The sequence below is a fragment of the Aquarana catesbeiana genome, linkage group LG04 (assembly GCF_042186555.1).
Source record: "Aquarana catesbeiana isolate 2022-GZ linkage group LG04, ASM4218655v1, whole genome shotgun sequence".
Taxonomy (NCBI): Eukaryota; Metazoa; Chordata; class Amphibia; order Anura; family Ranidae; genus Aquarana; species Aquarana catesbeiana.
Genome location: NC_133327.1, coordinates 571,275,009 through 571,290,574, shown reverse-complemented (window position 1 = coordinate 571,290,574; position 15,566 = coordinate 571,275,009). Strand labels below are relative to the sequence as shown.

Here is a 15,566-nt window from a genome sequence, read left to right as displayed (position 1 = left end):
GGTCGTGTGTAGGCAAGTCCGTTCGTTAGAAAGTCTGCTGCAAGTCCGCCGAAAGTCCGCCGGAAGTCTGTCGGACTTTTGTAGACGAAAAGTCCGACCGTGTGTACGCGGCATTAGATAAAATAGCTCTTATCAATACAATGTCATGAAAACATGGCCCATTGAGGGTACTGAGGACTGAGGTTGAGAATCACTGTCCTAACAGACCCTGCCAGCAGATGTGCATTGCAGTAGAGCACAACAAAAAGTGCAGCACTATCATGCATTGTAGAGCACTGGGTTCACAACGCTGAAACGCAACAATATGAACCCAACCTAAAAGTCACCAAATATTTTATGCCAGCATAACGATATGCATGACATTTTTTTAATTTGCAGTAATTATAAGAAGGTGCTGAGTTTCATTTAAAATGTCATGCTGGGCACTGCAAAGTCAAATAAATTAGTTTTAATTGTTATTCAAAAAGTGAATCCCTTAATTTAGCAACACAGCAGGACCCTATTTGTCAATGCATGCTAGCATAACATTATTATGGATTTACACAGCACCAACATATTCTGGAATGCTGTACAACCCAAGATTTACATAATCTAGAAGATAATCTTGTTTACAGATGAATGTAAAAGCAATACCTGCACCTGGAAGTCACAGAAAAGTCCTAGAGCAGGGTCCTCCTAGCACAGGCATGTCCAAAGTCCGGCCCACAGGCCAATTGCGGCCCACGTTCCGGTTTAATACGGCCCCACTGGTAATTTGGATATATATATCTTTTGTGGCCCCCAGGGCCACAAAAGATATATACGGTATTTATCGGCGCTGCCTCGGAGGGGACAGGGAGTGGGCGGGATGAGTGCCGTCAGATTACATACAGGAGAATCTCTGTTTACTCGGTGGTGTAATAGGAAGTCCCGTCTCCTGAGCTGACATTGGACAACTGTTCTGTCTATCATAGGAGGCGGATTTTGTATTTAAGAGGCAGCCAAGTAAACATGAGATTCTTCTGCATGTAATCTGTTGGTACTCGTCCTGCCCCCCTCCCTGTCCCCACCAAGGCTGCAGATGGGCATCGATCAGGCTGCACTGATTTCAATGGTAAGGCTGCATTCATAGCAATGGTGAGGTTGCATTCATGGCAATGGTGAAGTTGCCATGAATGGTGAGGCCTGGTCATGTGACCACAAGCACATGACTCGAGCTTCTAGCTGGAGCGGGTTGTATGCTGGCTGTGCTTATGGCTGTGTTAGTTCGTTACCCAGGTAATGGCTTCACAGGGAGGGTTGGCTCGAAAGGGCGGAGTTTTCCTTCCTGTGCGTTCCAGCTAGAAGCTCGAATCATGTGCTTGTGGTCACATGACCGGGCATCATGCCGCCGTAGCGATGGACAGATGTAAACAGGAAGTGATCAGGAGTAACCTCCAGTCGGTCTAAGCTGATTGGACAGCGTTTGCCAGAGGAGGGTAATCACACAGGTGAAGCATATAGGTGGCATATTATATATAGAATAGACGCACGGCCTCCACTACCGCTGAGGACGTCCCGCATTAAGACTATACGCATGCGGAAGGACCCTGGGACGTCACTGCAGCCACCTTATCCACCTATGTCTGTAAAGACTACATACCATTCATCCCAGCACTGGGGTTATAGTGCTATTTATGTGAGTACCTGTCTTTTAGAATAAAGAAAGTGATTTTAGCCATACAGTGAGCACTATATATTTTTTATTGCATTTCATGGTACTTCGGTTGGAAATTAAGAGTAACAACGTGCAGTTGTTTAAAGTGGCGGGACATCTTATCCCTTTCATCTGTCTACCCAAGCCTCCATCTATGACCACTTTCAGTAGTGAATGCCTGTTTGACCCATCTGTTAGTTCAGGGATCCAGTGACTGAGGTGAGCGGTTTGGCTAGCTGCTGGTGGAATCACGGATTAAGTTTCACTATATGAATGTCTGTGAGCACCTTTACCACCGCAGAGGAGATTGTTTCTGTCAACTCTTCTTTTCCATTTTCTTCTACATCAAAAGGGGACTTTCAATAATTTTATGCTATGAGCAATATGTTAGCCTGCTTCTCGTAAAATTAGCGCTGCATTCTTGGTAATAGTGAGGCTGCAGATGGGCACTGATTAGGCTGCATTGATGGACACTGACCCTTATTTTGGGGTAGTATATCCAAATAACACGCCCAAGCTCATCCTTAGTCCTGAGCAGCGCTCTGGGATTCGTTGAGGGGCCACAAAAGAGATATATATATATCCAAATAACACGCCAAAGCTCATCTCTTCACCACACACAGCCACAAAGGCAAGAGAATTCTTGTTGGGCAGTGTATTAGTGCTCAGACGAGCACACTTATGCCCCGTACACACGGTCGGACTTTGTTTGGACATTCCGACAACGAAATCCTAGGATTTTTTCCGACGGATGTTGGCTCAAACTTCTCTTGCATACACACGGTCACACAAAGTTGTTGGAAAATCCGATCGTTCTAAACACGGTGACGTAAAACACGTACGTCGGGACTATAAACGGGGCAGTGGCCAATAGCTTTCATCTCTTTATTTATTCTGAGCATGCATGGCACTTTGTCCGTCGGATTTGTGTACACACGATCGGAATTTCGGATTTTGTTGTCGGAAAATTTTATATCCTGCTCTCAAACTTTGTGTGTCGGAAAATCAGATGGAAAATGTGTGATGGAGCCTACACACGGTCAGAATTTCCGACAACAAAGTCCTATCACACATTTTCCATTGGAAAATCCGACCGTGTGTACAGGGCATAAGACCGAATTTTAATGGTTGAAAGAATGTCAGGCAAAATGGTCGGCCCTCTAGCATGTTCACTTCATCAAATCTGGCCCTCTCTGAAAAAAGTTTGGACTCCCCTGTCCTAGCACAATCAATGTAAAGCAGGGAATACATGGTTTGAAAGTCAGCAGATTTCTGTGAATGACCCAAAATTTGAGCCATAGGTAGCCCTGCCGATCCCAACTGACTCAACAAACCTTGATTGTCAAATCGAAGGAACAGGGTGGAAAAAAGTTAGCCAAACTGTAACTGCAGCCAATCCGCTTAAATGACAGTTCAGGTATTCTGCGGGTGTCGGCTGTCAGGTTACAATAGCTGACAGCACAAGATCCAACTACCCACACCGTTTGGCATGGATTAAAGCGGTTGTATACCCAAATTTGACATTTTTACCATTTGACATTTTAAAACGATTCAAAATTTCAGTAAATCGATTTTTTTTAGATTTTTTTCACCAGGACCGGCGCTGACACCGCGCCGGTCCTGAGGAACTGCGGGCAGGAGTTTTTAGGCGTTAGGCGTTTTTAGGCCCGCAGCCCCTCAGAACCGGCGCGGTGTCCAAAAAAATAAAAACTCTAATCGAAACGTGAATCGAGTTTTTTTTTTTCAAAAAAAAGAAAAGAAAAAAAAAAAAAAAAAAAAAAATTCGCAGATTTTTTTTTTTTTTTTTTAAGAAAATCGCCCAGCTCTACAATCAGGGGAGAGAGGGGGTGGGGCCAAACGGCAGCTCTGTGTCTGAATGGACACACGGAGCTGCAGCTCGGCTCAGGTGCCCCCATAGCAAGCTGCTTGCTGTGGGGGACACTCGATAGGAGGGAGGGGCCAGGAGCACCGACATGAATCCCGAGACTAGGAGGCTGCCCTGTGCAAATCCACTGCACAGATCAGGTAAGTATAACATGTTTGTTATTAAAAAAAAAGACTTTACAACAATCACTTTAAGGAATCTATGGATCTGAACTAGAGAAATCTTTATGTGCATGGCCATCTTAAAGTGGTTGTAAACCCAAGTGCCATACACAAAGATTTCTCTTTTTCAGATCCACATATTCCTCTCTACTGGCTATTGCATTATGACAGCTGGCACCTGTGGCCCAAACCCAAGGATGTACAAGCCAAACATCTGCGAAATGGCATCTTTTGAAGCATCCTCCCTTTTGATGCATGATGTTGTTGACCTTTCAGTAATAAAAGCGTTGTACTTTACAACAAGTGTGTGGGTGTGCTAATGAAATATCATATCCATCCTACCTTGATTGTGCCAATCTTCCAGTCAGTAAAAATTGTATGCAGCCAGCTTAGTCTTGGGACATCTGACCTATATACCCATGGAAACTGAAAATCACTTCTGCTTATGGAACACACAAGGTTGCTTGCTCAGCACAAGCACCATTCATAGAAAATTTTGCAGAACGAGACACAAAAGCGGGACTCGGGAACGAGCCCGCACAGGTGCCCCCAGGAAAAGCGGATTTCCCTGGGGGCACCTGATGAAGAGGAGGGGCTGAAGTGCCAGTGAGGGTCCCCAGAAGAAGAGGACTGGGGCTGCTCTGTGCAAAATGACTGCACAGAGCAAGTAAGTATAGGCATGTTTGTTATATTTATTTTTTTTAATCAAAGGTTTACAAGCACCTAGCACATTCATTTACATACGGAGTAATACAGACAATGGTCAAATAATTAGTCATGGCCCAAAAGGACCATATAAGGAAAATATTGTAAGTTCAAAGTGTGTTACGATTTACGCTCATTAGAACTGTCTTAACCACTTAATGACCAGTCTCATTTTGGAATTTAGGAGTTTACATGTTTAAAACAGTTTTTTTTGCTAGAAAATTACTTAGAACCACCAAACATTATATATTGTTTTTTTTTCTAACACCCTAGAGAATAAAATGACGGTCATTGCAATACTTTTTTCACACCGTATTTGCGCAGCGTTCTAACTAGCGTGCTTTTTTGGGAAAAAATTCACTTTTTTGAATAAAAAAATAAGACAACAGTAAAGTTAGCCCAATTTTTTTTTTATATTGTGATAGATAATGTTACGCCGTGTAAATTGATACCCAACATGTCACGCTTCAAAATTGTGCCCGCTCGTGGAATGGCGTCATACTTTTACCCTCACAAATCTCCAAAGGCGACGTTTAAAAAATTCTACAGGTTGCATGTTTTGCGTTGCAGAGGAGGTCTAGGGCTAGAATTATTGCTCTCGCTCTACCGATCGCGGCGATACCTCACATGTGTGGTTTGACCACCGTTTTCATATGCGGGCGCTACTCACGTATGCATTCGTTTCTGCGAGCAAGCTCGTCAGGACGGGGCGTTAAAAAAAACTTTTTTTAAATTTTTCTTATTTATTTTATATGATTTTATTTATTTTTACACTGTTTTAAAAAAAAAAAAATTGTGTCACTTTTATTCCTATTACAAGGAATGTAAACATCCCTTGTAATAGAAAAAAGCATGACAGGTCCTCTTAAATATGAGATCTGGGGTCAAAAAGACCTCAGATCTCATATTTACACTAAAATGCAATAAAAAAAAAAAAAAAAAAAAGAAAAAAAAAAAAGTCATTTAAAAAAAAATGACATTGAAAAAAAATTGACAGTTACTTACCGATAACTGTTTTTCTAGGATATCTTCCAGGACGGCACACCTGAGAGATGAGAGGCTCCTCCCTACAGGAAACACAATCAATCGACAGCTGTTTTAAGTCCCCACCCTTCCCCTTGATCCTCAGTTTGTAGAGAAGTAACTCCTGAACCTGGTTCACAAGGGAAATCATTCCTCATAGGTACTCACCTTCTAGTGTTCTACCATTTTCCCTCCTCCAACGGGTGGGAAGTAGGCCTGCCGTCCTGGAAGATATCCTAGAAAAACAGTTATCGGTAAGTAACTGTCAATTTTCTCTAGTCATCTTCCAGGACGGCACACCTGAGAGGATAATCAAGTACCTCAGGCCTACCTTAGGGTGGGACCACTGCAAGACCCTCTTGGCGGACCTTGGTTCTGCAGTGAGTTTTACCTCCACTCCATATGCTTGATGAAGGTATCTTAGCTGGATCATGCGGCTGATCTGCAGGTCTACTCCACCGATGTCCCTGCCTTCTCTGCTTCGGATGCAGGACCTAGGTGGAGTGGGCTCTTAAAGATGGAATCAGAAAACATGTTAAACTTGTAGGTTATCAATGTTGCCTATCTCACACATCTAACAACCATGGCCTATTGTGCCTGTAGGTGCTACTTAGAACCCTTAAAGATTAATCAGAGACCTGTGTTGTAAGACAAGGACACTAATTGATCACCAAGAGGGCCTGTCTTAACCATAGGTGTGCGCAGCCAATTTCATTAGGGTGTGCACCCTAAAGCTCAAACACCCATGCATGTGTGTGTGTCTACATATATATGACCCCGGCAAATTGATCTCTCTGCTGCCACAGTGAAAGAGAAGAGCATAGACACTTCTCTTATGGCAGAGCCAGCAAGATGTAGATCTTTAACATGTTCCTTCTGCTACACAGAGCGATAATACTAATGCGCATGGGGTGATTAGGGTGTGCCTGGGCACACCCTGTGCGCACGCCTATGGTCTTAACACTATCCTGTTCAGGGAAAGAAAACTGCAAAAAAAAAAAAAAAAGGTGGGCCCCTAACAGACAACCTTTTTTGTTCATTTTTATCTTTACATCAGCAAAGACTAAAGGGAAGCCTACTTAAGGGTAATAGATTAACCGAGGCTTAATCCCTGGGTTTAAGGCATGCCCACTCTGTGGCTTTACTTACGCCTGAGTGCCTACTTCAGGAGAATAAAGTCCATAGCAGGAGTATAACACTTATACTGCTACATCTAGTTCTGCTAGAAGGGTGAGATGAAGGCCATGCACCGAGCCGTAACCTATTCGGTCGGATATACATCTTTATACTTCATCTTCAGGTCATAATATTCCTCTGAACAGAACTTCCCAAGTTCTTACTAAGCAGGGTGATTCTTTATCGCCTTCCTCCAGTGTCCTATAACCCTACTGGGCTTCAACCCTAGGAAATGGTTCCAGCATCCCTGAATGTAAGGGGCTGAGGCTTTCTGACATGTGACGTCTGCAGCCAGAACTCCAGGCCCCTCCACGGAAAAGAGGGCTGAAATACAAAAGGTGATACATGCATTATTAATATCACAAATTAAAAAAGACCATAGATTGTGGACCCAGCACAATAGATTTAGACAGAAAGGACACAAGCATAGACAATAATGTGTATCTGAGTGTGGCTAGCTAAACCAACCTATCAAATATGGGAGAGACCCAAATCTGAACTTCAATGTAGACAAATAGTCCTCACAGTCTGGTTTTCTGATGTACCGCCAATCTGTAAAAACATTAAGATACACGCAAACCCTCAGCCTTGGTTCACACTGGGACGACTTGTCAGGCGACCTAGTCACCTGACAAGTAGCGTCCTGTTCTGTGCAATGGAGCCATTCTAAATCGGCACGATGCAAGTCGCTCCGACTTAGAAAAAGGTTCCTGTACGACTTTGGGGGCGACCTGCATTGACTTCTATACAGAAGTCGTTTCGCAAGTCGCCGCTGAGTCGTGTCCTGGGTCGCCTGAGGCAGTCGCGCTGTAAGTCGTGCTGCCTCAGTGTGACCCGACCCTAAATGCTGCGTGTTTCTGAAGTGCAGCTAGCTAGGTCATAACTGATATATATACATAAAGGACGGGAGTCCTGTTTACGGTGGAGTTTTACTGATGTACAGCAAAACAGGGCCATAAATATAAGACAGAAAGACCCAAACTTCTATGTTGCGTATTTCTGATGAACCACCAAATACAGTTATAAGATCAATATGGCCCTGGCTAGCTAAACCAACATAAGACAATATCTTTTCTGTTATGCAGTTCTGTAGTGCAGTCACATAGAACCAACACGGAAAGGACCCAAGCAACCTGCAGCATTGTGTTTTTCCGAAGTGCAGTAAGGCAAGGGAATCTGAAACAGAAAGCACCAACAAGCTTCAATGTTGAGTATTTCTGCTGTACAGCAACATAAAAACAGACAGCCTTCCTAGCTGCGATCTTTCTGGTGTATTGCAAAGTAAGGCAATAAACTCCATGATGTCTATTCTTGTGTGTAGCAAAACCTCAACCAGAAGGGAACTTCGGGCTCCCACACCTGTGCGACCCAACCTGCAACCGCAAAAACGCAAGAGAATCACTATGGCTTCCAATGGGAACCATTTGTGTCTGTGCAACTCCAGGTCGCAGCGCCACCAAGCAGACCCTGCTTTCTGGATCCACAGACCTCAAGATTACACAGGTCGCAGGTAACTTGCAATTTTCAGGTTGAACAAGCGAGGGGTCCCCAATGCTCTATCTCCCTGGAGGCGTGCAGCCAGCAACACCCTGCTGTGTATCCCTAAGAAGCAGCAAGGTAGAACAATGAGAAACAGAAAAGACATCGCTCACTGCTGTGCCTTTCTGATATGCAGCCGATAAGGCAGTAAATATAGGACATACAGGACACAAACAATCTTCAATCTTTGTGTATGTCTGATGTGTAGTAATATACCAATACTGAGCAGATACGCCACCATCCTCAATGTGTCTCCCTGCTGAGGCAGCAAAAACAAATCCGAAAAGGACAAGCAACCTTCACTGCTGTGTCCTTTCTGATATGCAGCCAATAAGGCAGTAAATGTAAGACATAAAAAGGACAGACAACCTTCAATCTTGTATATATCTGATGTGCAACAACATAACAATCTGAATAGAGATAGCACATCCATATTGAAGGGATTTGGCATGCGACTCAACATGTCAAATTGCATGCCTAAAATCGGCAACCTTTGCCGTTAATAGCACTGTCAGCCTGACGCCACTTTGCGGGGCTGCACCGATTACCAAAGGCAGTACTAGTACTACCCCTGGCACAGGTTCAATTTGTATTTCCCAATAATTCAGGACCATCAATCTTCACTACTGCCTATCTAATAAGCAACCAATAAGGCAGTAATACAGGACACACAAAAAACCCCAGACAGAACTCAATTTTGAGTATGTCTGATGTGCAGCAATATAACAAATATGAGCAGAAATGTCATAAGACTAAATGATGTGCATTTCCGCCATGCATCACAAAACCAGAAAGTACAGACCACCTTCCCTGTTGTATCTTTCTGATCTGTAGCCAAATAAGGCAGTACCTTTAGGATATAAACAGACAACAACAAAGCTTCAGTGCAGTGCATTTCTGATGTACAGCACTATATCCCTTATGAGCAGAGATGTCACAAATCTCAATGTGTATTTCTGCTGTGCCCCAAAACATCCCAGCAAGGACAAACCTTCACTACTGAGCTCTACTGGTGTGCAACCAAGGAGGAGTCATGGTGTATCCCTTTATGAAATAACCAAACAGAGCAATTTGATCCCTAGGCATAGCCTAGGCTGTAGATACTAACACTTCACCCCCCCCAGTGAAGGAACAAATTCTAAAAATGGTTAGACACCTTACAATAGTAGCTGTTGTCCTACCTTACCTCCGTGGACTGAGCAAACGCTAGCCAGCTCACACACAGGTGGGGCTGATCAGAAACTAAAGTCTCAATGAGCCCAGCCCTAGAGGCCAATTTAGGACAGCCTCTAGAAAAGGTGGTCACCAATTTAGCCTGGAGGAAAATAGCCACCTGCAGGCTTTACTCTTGCATATGTTTGCACAGAAAATCCTTAATTAAAGGATATAGGAAGCGATTTATGGTAAATCGCCTTTAGATCTGTCACTGAGTTGACTGCAGCCCAAACCAACAAAAAGGTTTTTCTTACCTCCTGCACCTCAATATAACCACAATGTAAAGGTGGAGTGGGAGGTTGGAGCTTAGGACTTCAGATTCCTAGCAGCTGGGCTAATAGGGCCATATAACCTAGTGCACCTGCTGACCAGGAGAGCTTACTCCTGAATCCTTCAACCATTGCACAATCCATAAATTGTTCAGTGGTATACCTGGCCTGTAAGGAACTCTTTGTATCTACCAGGTCCTCCCCCCCCCCGCTCTATTCATCCCAACTAATGTCCCACAACCGGACATGTAGGGAGAGTGTTGGAAACCTACTGTTGTGATCACCACAGTGTCTCTGCTGTAAGAGAGAGCTGTGGATGGTGGTTTTAGCAGTAGCTTCTGGGCTATTTTGTTATGCAGACCCCAGGTCCTGCACTGCACCACTTAGTAAATTCAGGGGGAAGGGGAAGAAATGCCTTACCTACCTCTTTCCCATCTGAGGTGGTTTAGGCACACTCACTCCTCTGCACTACCTGTCCACCATACAGCATCTCTGATGTAAGAGGGAGCTGTAGCTGGTGTTTTTAGCAGAAGCTTCTGGGCTATTTGAATCCAGACCCCAGGGGAGATTATCTCAAATGCCCAGAAACCATCTGGCTGGGATTGGGGATTTTGCAGCTAAATTCCCAAGATAAAGGAAAGTACTCACCGTTGTAGTCTTCCCCTTTTTCCACAGCCACAGGGCTTGCTTTTCCATCCTTATGGTCCACACGCAAGGAGGATAGCCGCCAAAGTGCCCCCCCCCCAACTGCTAGGCTGTGTCCTGCCAGTCAGTATATACATCTGGGGGGGGCAATGCCGTACGTTCCTCATTCCCTTCTGAGGTGGTTTAGGCAGACATCCACCGTAGTGAACTGGTGCCTCCTCGAAAGGAGGATGTGGGCGCCTGCTCCTGCTGACTCTCAGCCTTCCCACCTGGGTAAGAACGCAGGTCGTTCAGGCGGCGCCCTCCCCAGCAGCCCACGCGAGCTACCAGGGGCCCAGGAGTCGGGGGCCCTGGAAAGAACTGACAGCCAGCACCCCTGTCTGAACGGACGCCCGGACAGGTAAGGGGGGGAGACAGGAAAAAGGCCCCTGAAGTTCTGGGGACACCACTGTACCCAGGGGCCTTCAGCTCTCAGGGGGGCTCTTCCAGTTTCTGCTGCCCCCCCTGAGGAAAGGATCGGGGAACCCCCCAGGAAGGATAAATATATCCGGCCAGACCCAGAGGCCCATCAGGTACTAACCAGGCCCGACCCTGCTTTGCCTCCGAGATCATACGAGATCGGGCAGGCGGCGCCCTCTTTCCTTTCAGGGTGATGTGGCCGTAGGCCTTCCCCAGGCATTTGGTCCGGCTCCCAGGGGGGGACCACCAGCCACAGGCTTCGGGTCATTTGGAAAAAAACAAACGGTTTCGCTGTGTAGGGAGAAACACAATCAAAAACTGAGGATCAAGGGAAAGGGTGGGGACTTAAAACAGCTGTCGATTGATTGTGTTTCCTGTAGGGAGGAGCCTCTCATCTCTCAGGTGTGCCGTCCTGGAAGATGACTAGAGAAAATATGCCTTTAAGACGTATGGGCGGAAGTAACGTATCTGGCCAATGCCCCTGGAGGCTACAAATCACTGAAGTAGACACCGCCACCCCAGTGACCTCCACTTGCTTCTGGGTCCAGTGCTGAGCAGCTGTCCTTCTGTATTCTGAACACAGGGGGACAGATGTTCAACACAAGCACAATTCAGAGAATGCAAGATGTTCTCTGATTGGACGGGGTGAAGAGCATGACATCACCTCCCCCCCAGCGCTCGACAAAAACCAAGCGCCAGGTCCCAATGGTGACTGGAAATTGCATCCTGGCTCCTGGGTTACACCGCAGCAGCGGTCGGGATTAATCCAGTGTGGCGCCCCGCTGGTACGCGGATTACCATCGGGCTGGCCGATAGTTGATGGGGTGGCTTTGCGGCCTGCTTTAGGGGGATACACGCTCCTTTGTGCGAACAATCCCCCCCTGGTGGGCGGTGGTGTGATGAGTGCGGTTTGCTCTCACTGCCTGGCCACCATCGACATCATCTTCCCAGTTTGAAAGCTGGGGTTGAGGTTACGGGCTTGATCGATCGCCCTTTCCTTATCGCCGGGAGTGCCACCTATGAGTGCTTATCAATGCCGCTTGTCAGTGCCCATCAGTGCCGCCTGTCAGTGCCACCCATCAGCGTAGCCTCATCAGCGTCGTCTAATCAGTGCCCATCGGTGCCTATTAGTGCAACCTATCAATGGCCATCAGGGCCATCAGTGCAGTTTATCAGTGCCCATCAGTGCAGTTTCATGAACGGCCATCAGTGAAGGAGAAAAAATTACTTATTTGGAAAATCTTATAACAAACAAATAAAACATTTTTTATTGTTTTTTTTTAATGTTCAGTCTTTTTTCGCTTGGAACCAGGCGTGAGCAATTCTTATGGGCAGCTGATTTAAAAAACTGGCTCCTAACTTTTTTAGCTGGCTTCTAGATTCTCAGCACATTTGTCAAGCCCTGGCCACCCCTCTCCACCTTATCCATTCAAAAATGCAAAGCATTCTCTGAATCACACCTGTGTTAAATGGCTGACCTTCTGTGTTCAGAAAGCAGCAGGGCAGACAATCAGCACAGGACCCAAAAGCAAGTGCAGATCACTGGAGTAGCGTTATATATTTCAGTGATATCCAGCTTCTAGGGGCATCAGCCAGGTATGTTATATGCATAGTTACAATAGTCCAAACTGGATCAATGTAACTGTGTATAATATAGCCATGCCTTGAAATGTTAATACCGGGGTTATGGCATTTAGCTGCAGCCATAACCCCTGTATTCTACTGTAAAATCATGACGTATTTTCCCAGTTAGGCAGTCGTCAAGGGGTTAAACTGAATCTTCACTCAAAAGTGAATGTTTTCACCAATCTAAGGGCCCTTTTACACAGACGTGTACGGGCTCCGCTTTGCTCAGCGGGGGATCACTCGATAGATCCCCGCTGAGCAGGCAGATGACAGGTCTGTCTCTGCACACTGTGCAGGGACGGACCTGTCAGAACACCGCTCTCCTCTATGGGGGATCGGATAAAGACGGACCGTAGAGTCCATTTTCATCCGATCCGCCAGACGGATGGAAAAATAGGGTTTCCATCCGTCACACTTTAGCGGATCGGAGCGGGTCGGATGTCAGCGGACATGTCACCACAGACCTGTATGGAGCGTCCGTTCAGGTCCGCCTGTCAGTTTGAATGGAACGGTCCGCCAGTGTGAAAGGAGCCTAATGCCGCTCCTTCACCTAAAAAAGAAAAAAAGGAGCACACCTTTTTGTCATTTAATTTTTTTGTGTACCAGTATTCATTTTTTTTTTGCTTCTTCTTAACCCCCCACCAACCTTTTTTTTTTTTTTTTTTTTTTACTAAGGTGAGAATGGTGTTTTATTCACCTTCTGTTGCCTCTTGGGATACGACCATCACATATCCCAGGAGTAAAAAGGGGCTCGGGCGTGTTCACAACCCACGTGCCTGAGTCTGCCAGGAAGCTGACACTGCACAGCACTAATCACAGGCAGCAAGACATTTCTCGATCGGGAAATGTCTCACTGCCTGTGATTAGCGCTGCGCAGTGTCACCTTCCTGGCGGGCTCGGGCACGTGGGGTTGCGAACACGCCCGAGCCTATCCTTACCCAGGAGATATTACTTCCCCCATCCAAAAATAAACAGGAAATGCCAGATCTCATGTATGTGCAGAGATTTGGGGCTGTGTTTAGATATTGTTCTATGAATAAAGAAAACCAGTGAACTGTTCGGGTCCACCTGTCCGTTTTTAAGGCAGACCCGATCAGACCACTCATTGTTCTCTGTGGAGCAGCACATGTCAGCATCCGATTCGGTCCTCTAAAAACAGGTGGATCGGGATACGTTCTCCATGCAGAAGGTGGATGGGATGACAGTCGGTTGGATACAGACAGGAGGTCCGTTTCCATCCCACCGCCCCATAGAGAAGAGTGGGCTGTGTCCGTGACTGCTCTGCATAGCAGCGGACACAGATGCAGTGGAGAGATCTCCCACTGAGCAGGCGGATCCGCTTGACGGAGTCTGCCCTGTCTGAAAAGGACCTCCTGGGATATGTAATGTCAACATCCCAGGAAGCATTAACCATCCATAAAACGATATGTAAACAAAGACACAGCACCAGATCTGTTCCTGCGCATGTGCAAGGTCTGGCACAACATCACCGGGGGTCTGGCTACAGCAACAAGTAAGAAACAGGTGACTCTATAGCAGGATAACAGGGTGAGAAAGGAGGACAGCACTGGGCTTGTAAGTATATTACTGCACAAGAAGACCACCCAAGGTTAGGGGATGAATATTTCTTTAGGAGGGTGAAGTTCTCTATTAAAGTGCCTCTTTCGCTTCCCAAAACGATCTAAACGCTGGTCCCTGAAACAGAAGTGTGAAGAGTACAAACTTTGATTAAAGTGGTAGAGCCTCTGACAGCGTTGTCACATCTGACACTTCCAGGAGTGTCGGATGCCGATGTCCTGACAAAACAGGCAACTCGGCAGAAACTGAACCTTGTCACTTCCGCTTTCTTTAAACCATCAGTAATTGCTGATTTGAACGAATTGGTGTTTGGACATAACACCGGTTACCAAATCATTTTGTCAGAACACCTGCACACACCCCCCACTGTGGTTCCTCCAACTGGGGCTACTATGTTACTGGGGGCTGCGGCAGGAACCACTGAGCGTGGGGGGGTTGCACACTGACAAACACTCCCAGATGTGACACCTTGAACACAGCAGAGTTCACCACCACAGAGGGAAGTGTTCAGTCTTCTATTGCAGGCACTGATCTTTTGTGGAAGCAACAGAGTCAATTCCACAGAACGACATGCTTGTATGTTCACTGCACTGCTTAGTCCTGGAATATTAAATATTCTACACACTTTACTAATGCAAACACTGATAAATACAGATACCAGTCAGCCAGCTCTCACTACACACACTTCCCCAGTGAATGCCCCTCTCACCTCTATATGCAGAGCGGAGGACACCGCTACACCATCTCACAGCCGCCATCTCTGCACAGGGAGGTCGACTGCTCCGCCTGTCTTATGCCTCCACAATTTCTCGGATTTAAAACAGCTATTCAACGCGAAAGTATTTACATTAAAATACAATTTGTAAATATTCTTTAACAGGAGTCCAAAAAAAGTAAAATTAACTTTGCCGTGTATCTGTTTTAATAAAGGCAATAGTTAGGCAGCTATAACAGGGGTCCTCATTATGTCAGGACCCATCGATCTTGACAGCGAGATTCAAGCGTGGACTAGCGTGTTTGAAAGTGCCGAAAGCACGTGACATAATCAGGAAGGAAAGGTACGCTCCATCGCGGCCATATTTGAAAAGGGCATGTTCAGCCTTCTAATTTTGTGTTTCCTTTCTTGTTAACCACTTTAGCCCCGGAAGAATTTACCCCCTTCCTGACCAGAGCATTTTTTGTGATTTGCCACTGCGCCGCTTTAACTGACAATTGCGCAGTCGTGCGACATTGTACCCAAACAAAATTGACGTCCTTTTTTTCCCCACAAATAGAGCTTGGTGGTATTTGATCACCTCTGCGGTATTTATTTCTTTGCGCTATAAACAAAGAGCTTCAATTTTGAAAAATATAAAATATTTTGTACTTTTTGCTATAATAAATATCCCCATTTTTTTTTTTAAACAAATTTTTTCTCAGTTTAGGCCGATATGTATCCTTCTACATATTTTTGGTAAAAAAAATTGCAATAAGTGTATATTGATTGGTTTTCGCAAAATTTATAGCGTCTACAAAATAGGGGATAGATTTATAGCATTTTCATTTTTTTTTTTTTTTTTTACTAGTAATGGCGGCGATCTGCGATTTTTATCATGACTGCGACATTATGG

The 15,566-nt window shown here is 45.5% G+C and overlaps 1 protein-coding gene across 1 annotated transcript in view; it reads right to left on the bottom strand.

Annotated features, from left to right (window-relative positions):
* Positions 1–14,807, bottom strand: part of MRPS5 (mitochondrial ribosomal protein S5) — a 263,692-nt gene extending 248,885 nt beyond the window's left edge. The window contains exon 1 of the mRNA XM_073628058.1: positions 14,666–14,807. Within this exon, the coding sequence (XP_073484159.1) occupies positions 14,666–14,714 (49 nt within the window). The 5' untranslated portion in view covers positions 14,715–14,807. The remainder of the gene's footprint in view (positions 1–14,665) is intronic.
* Positions 14,808–15,566: the final 759 nt, after the last annotated feature.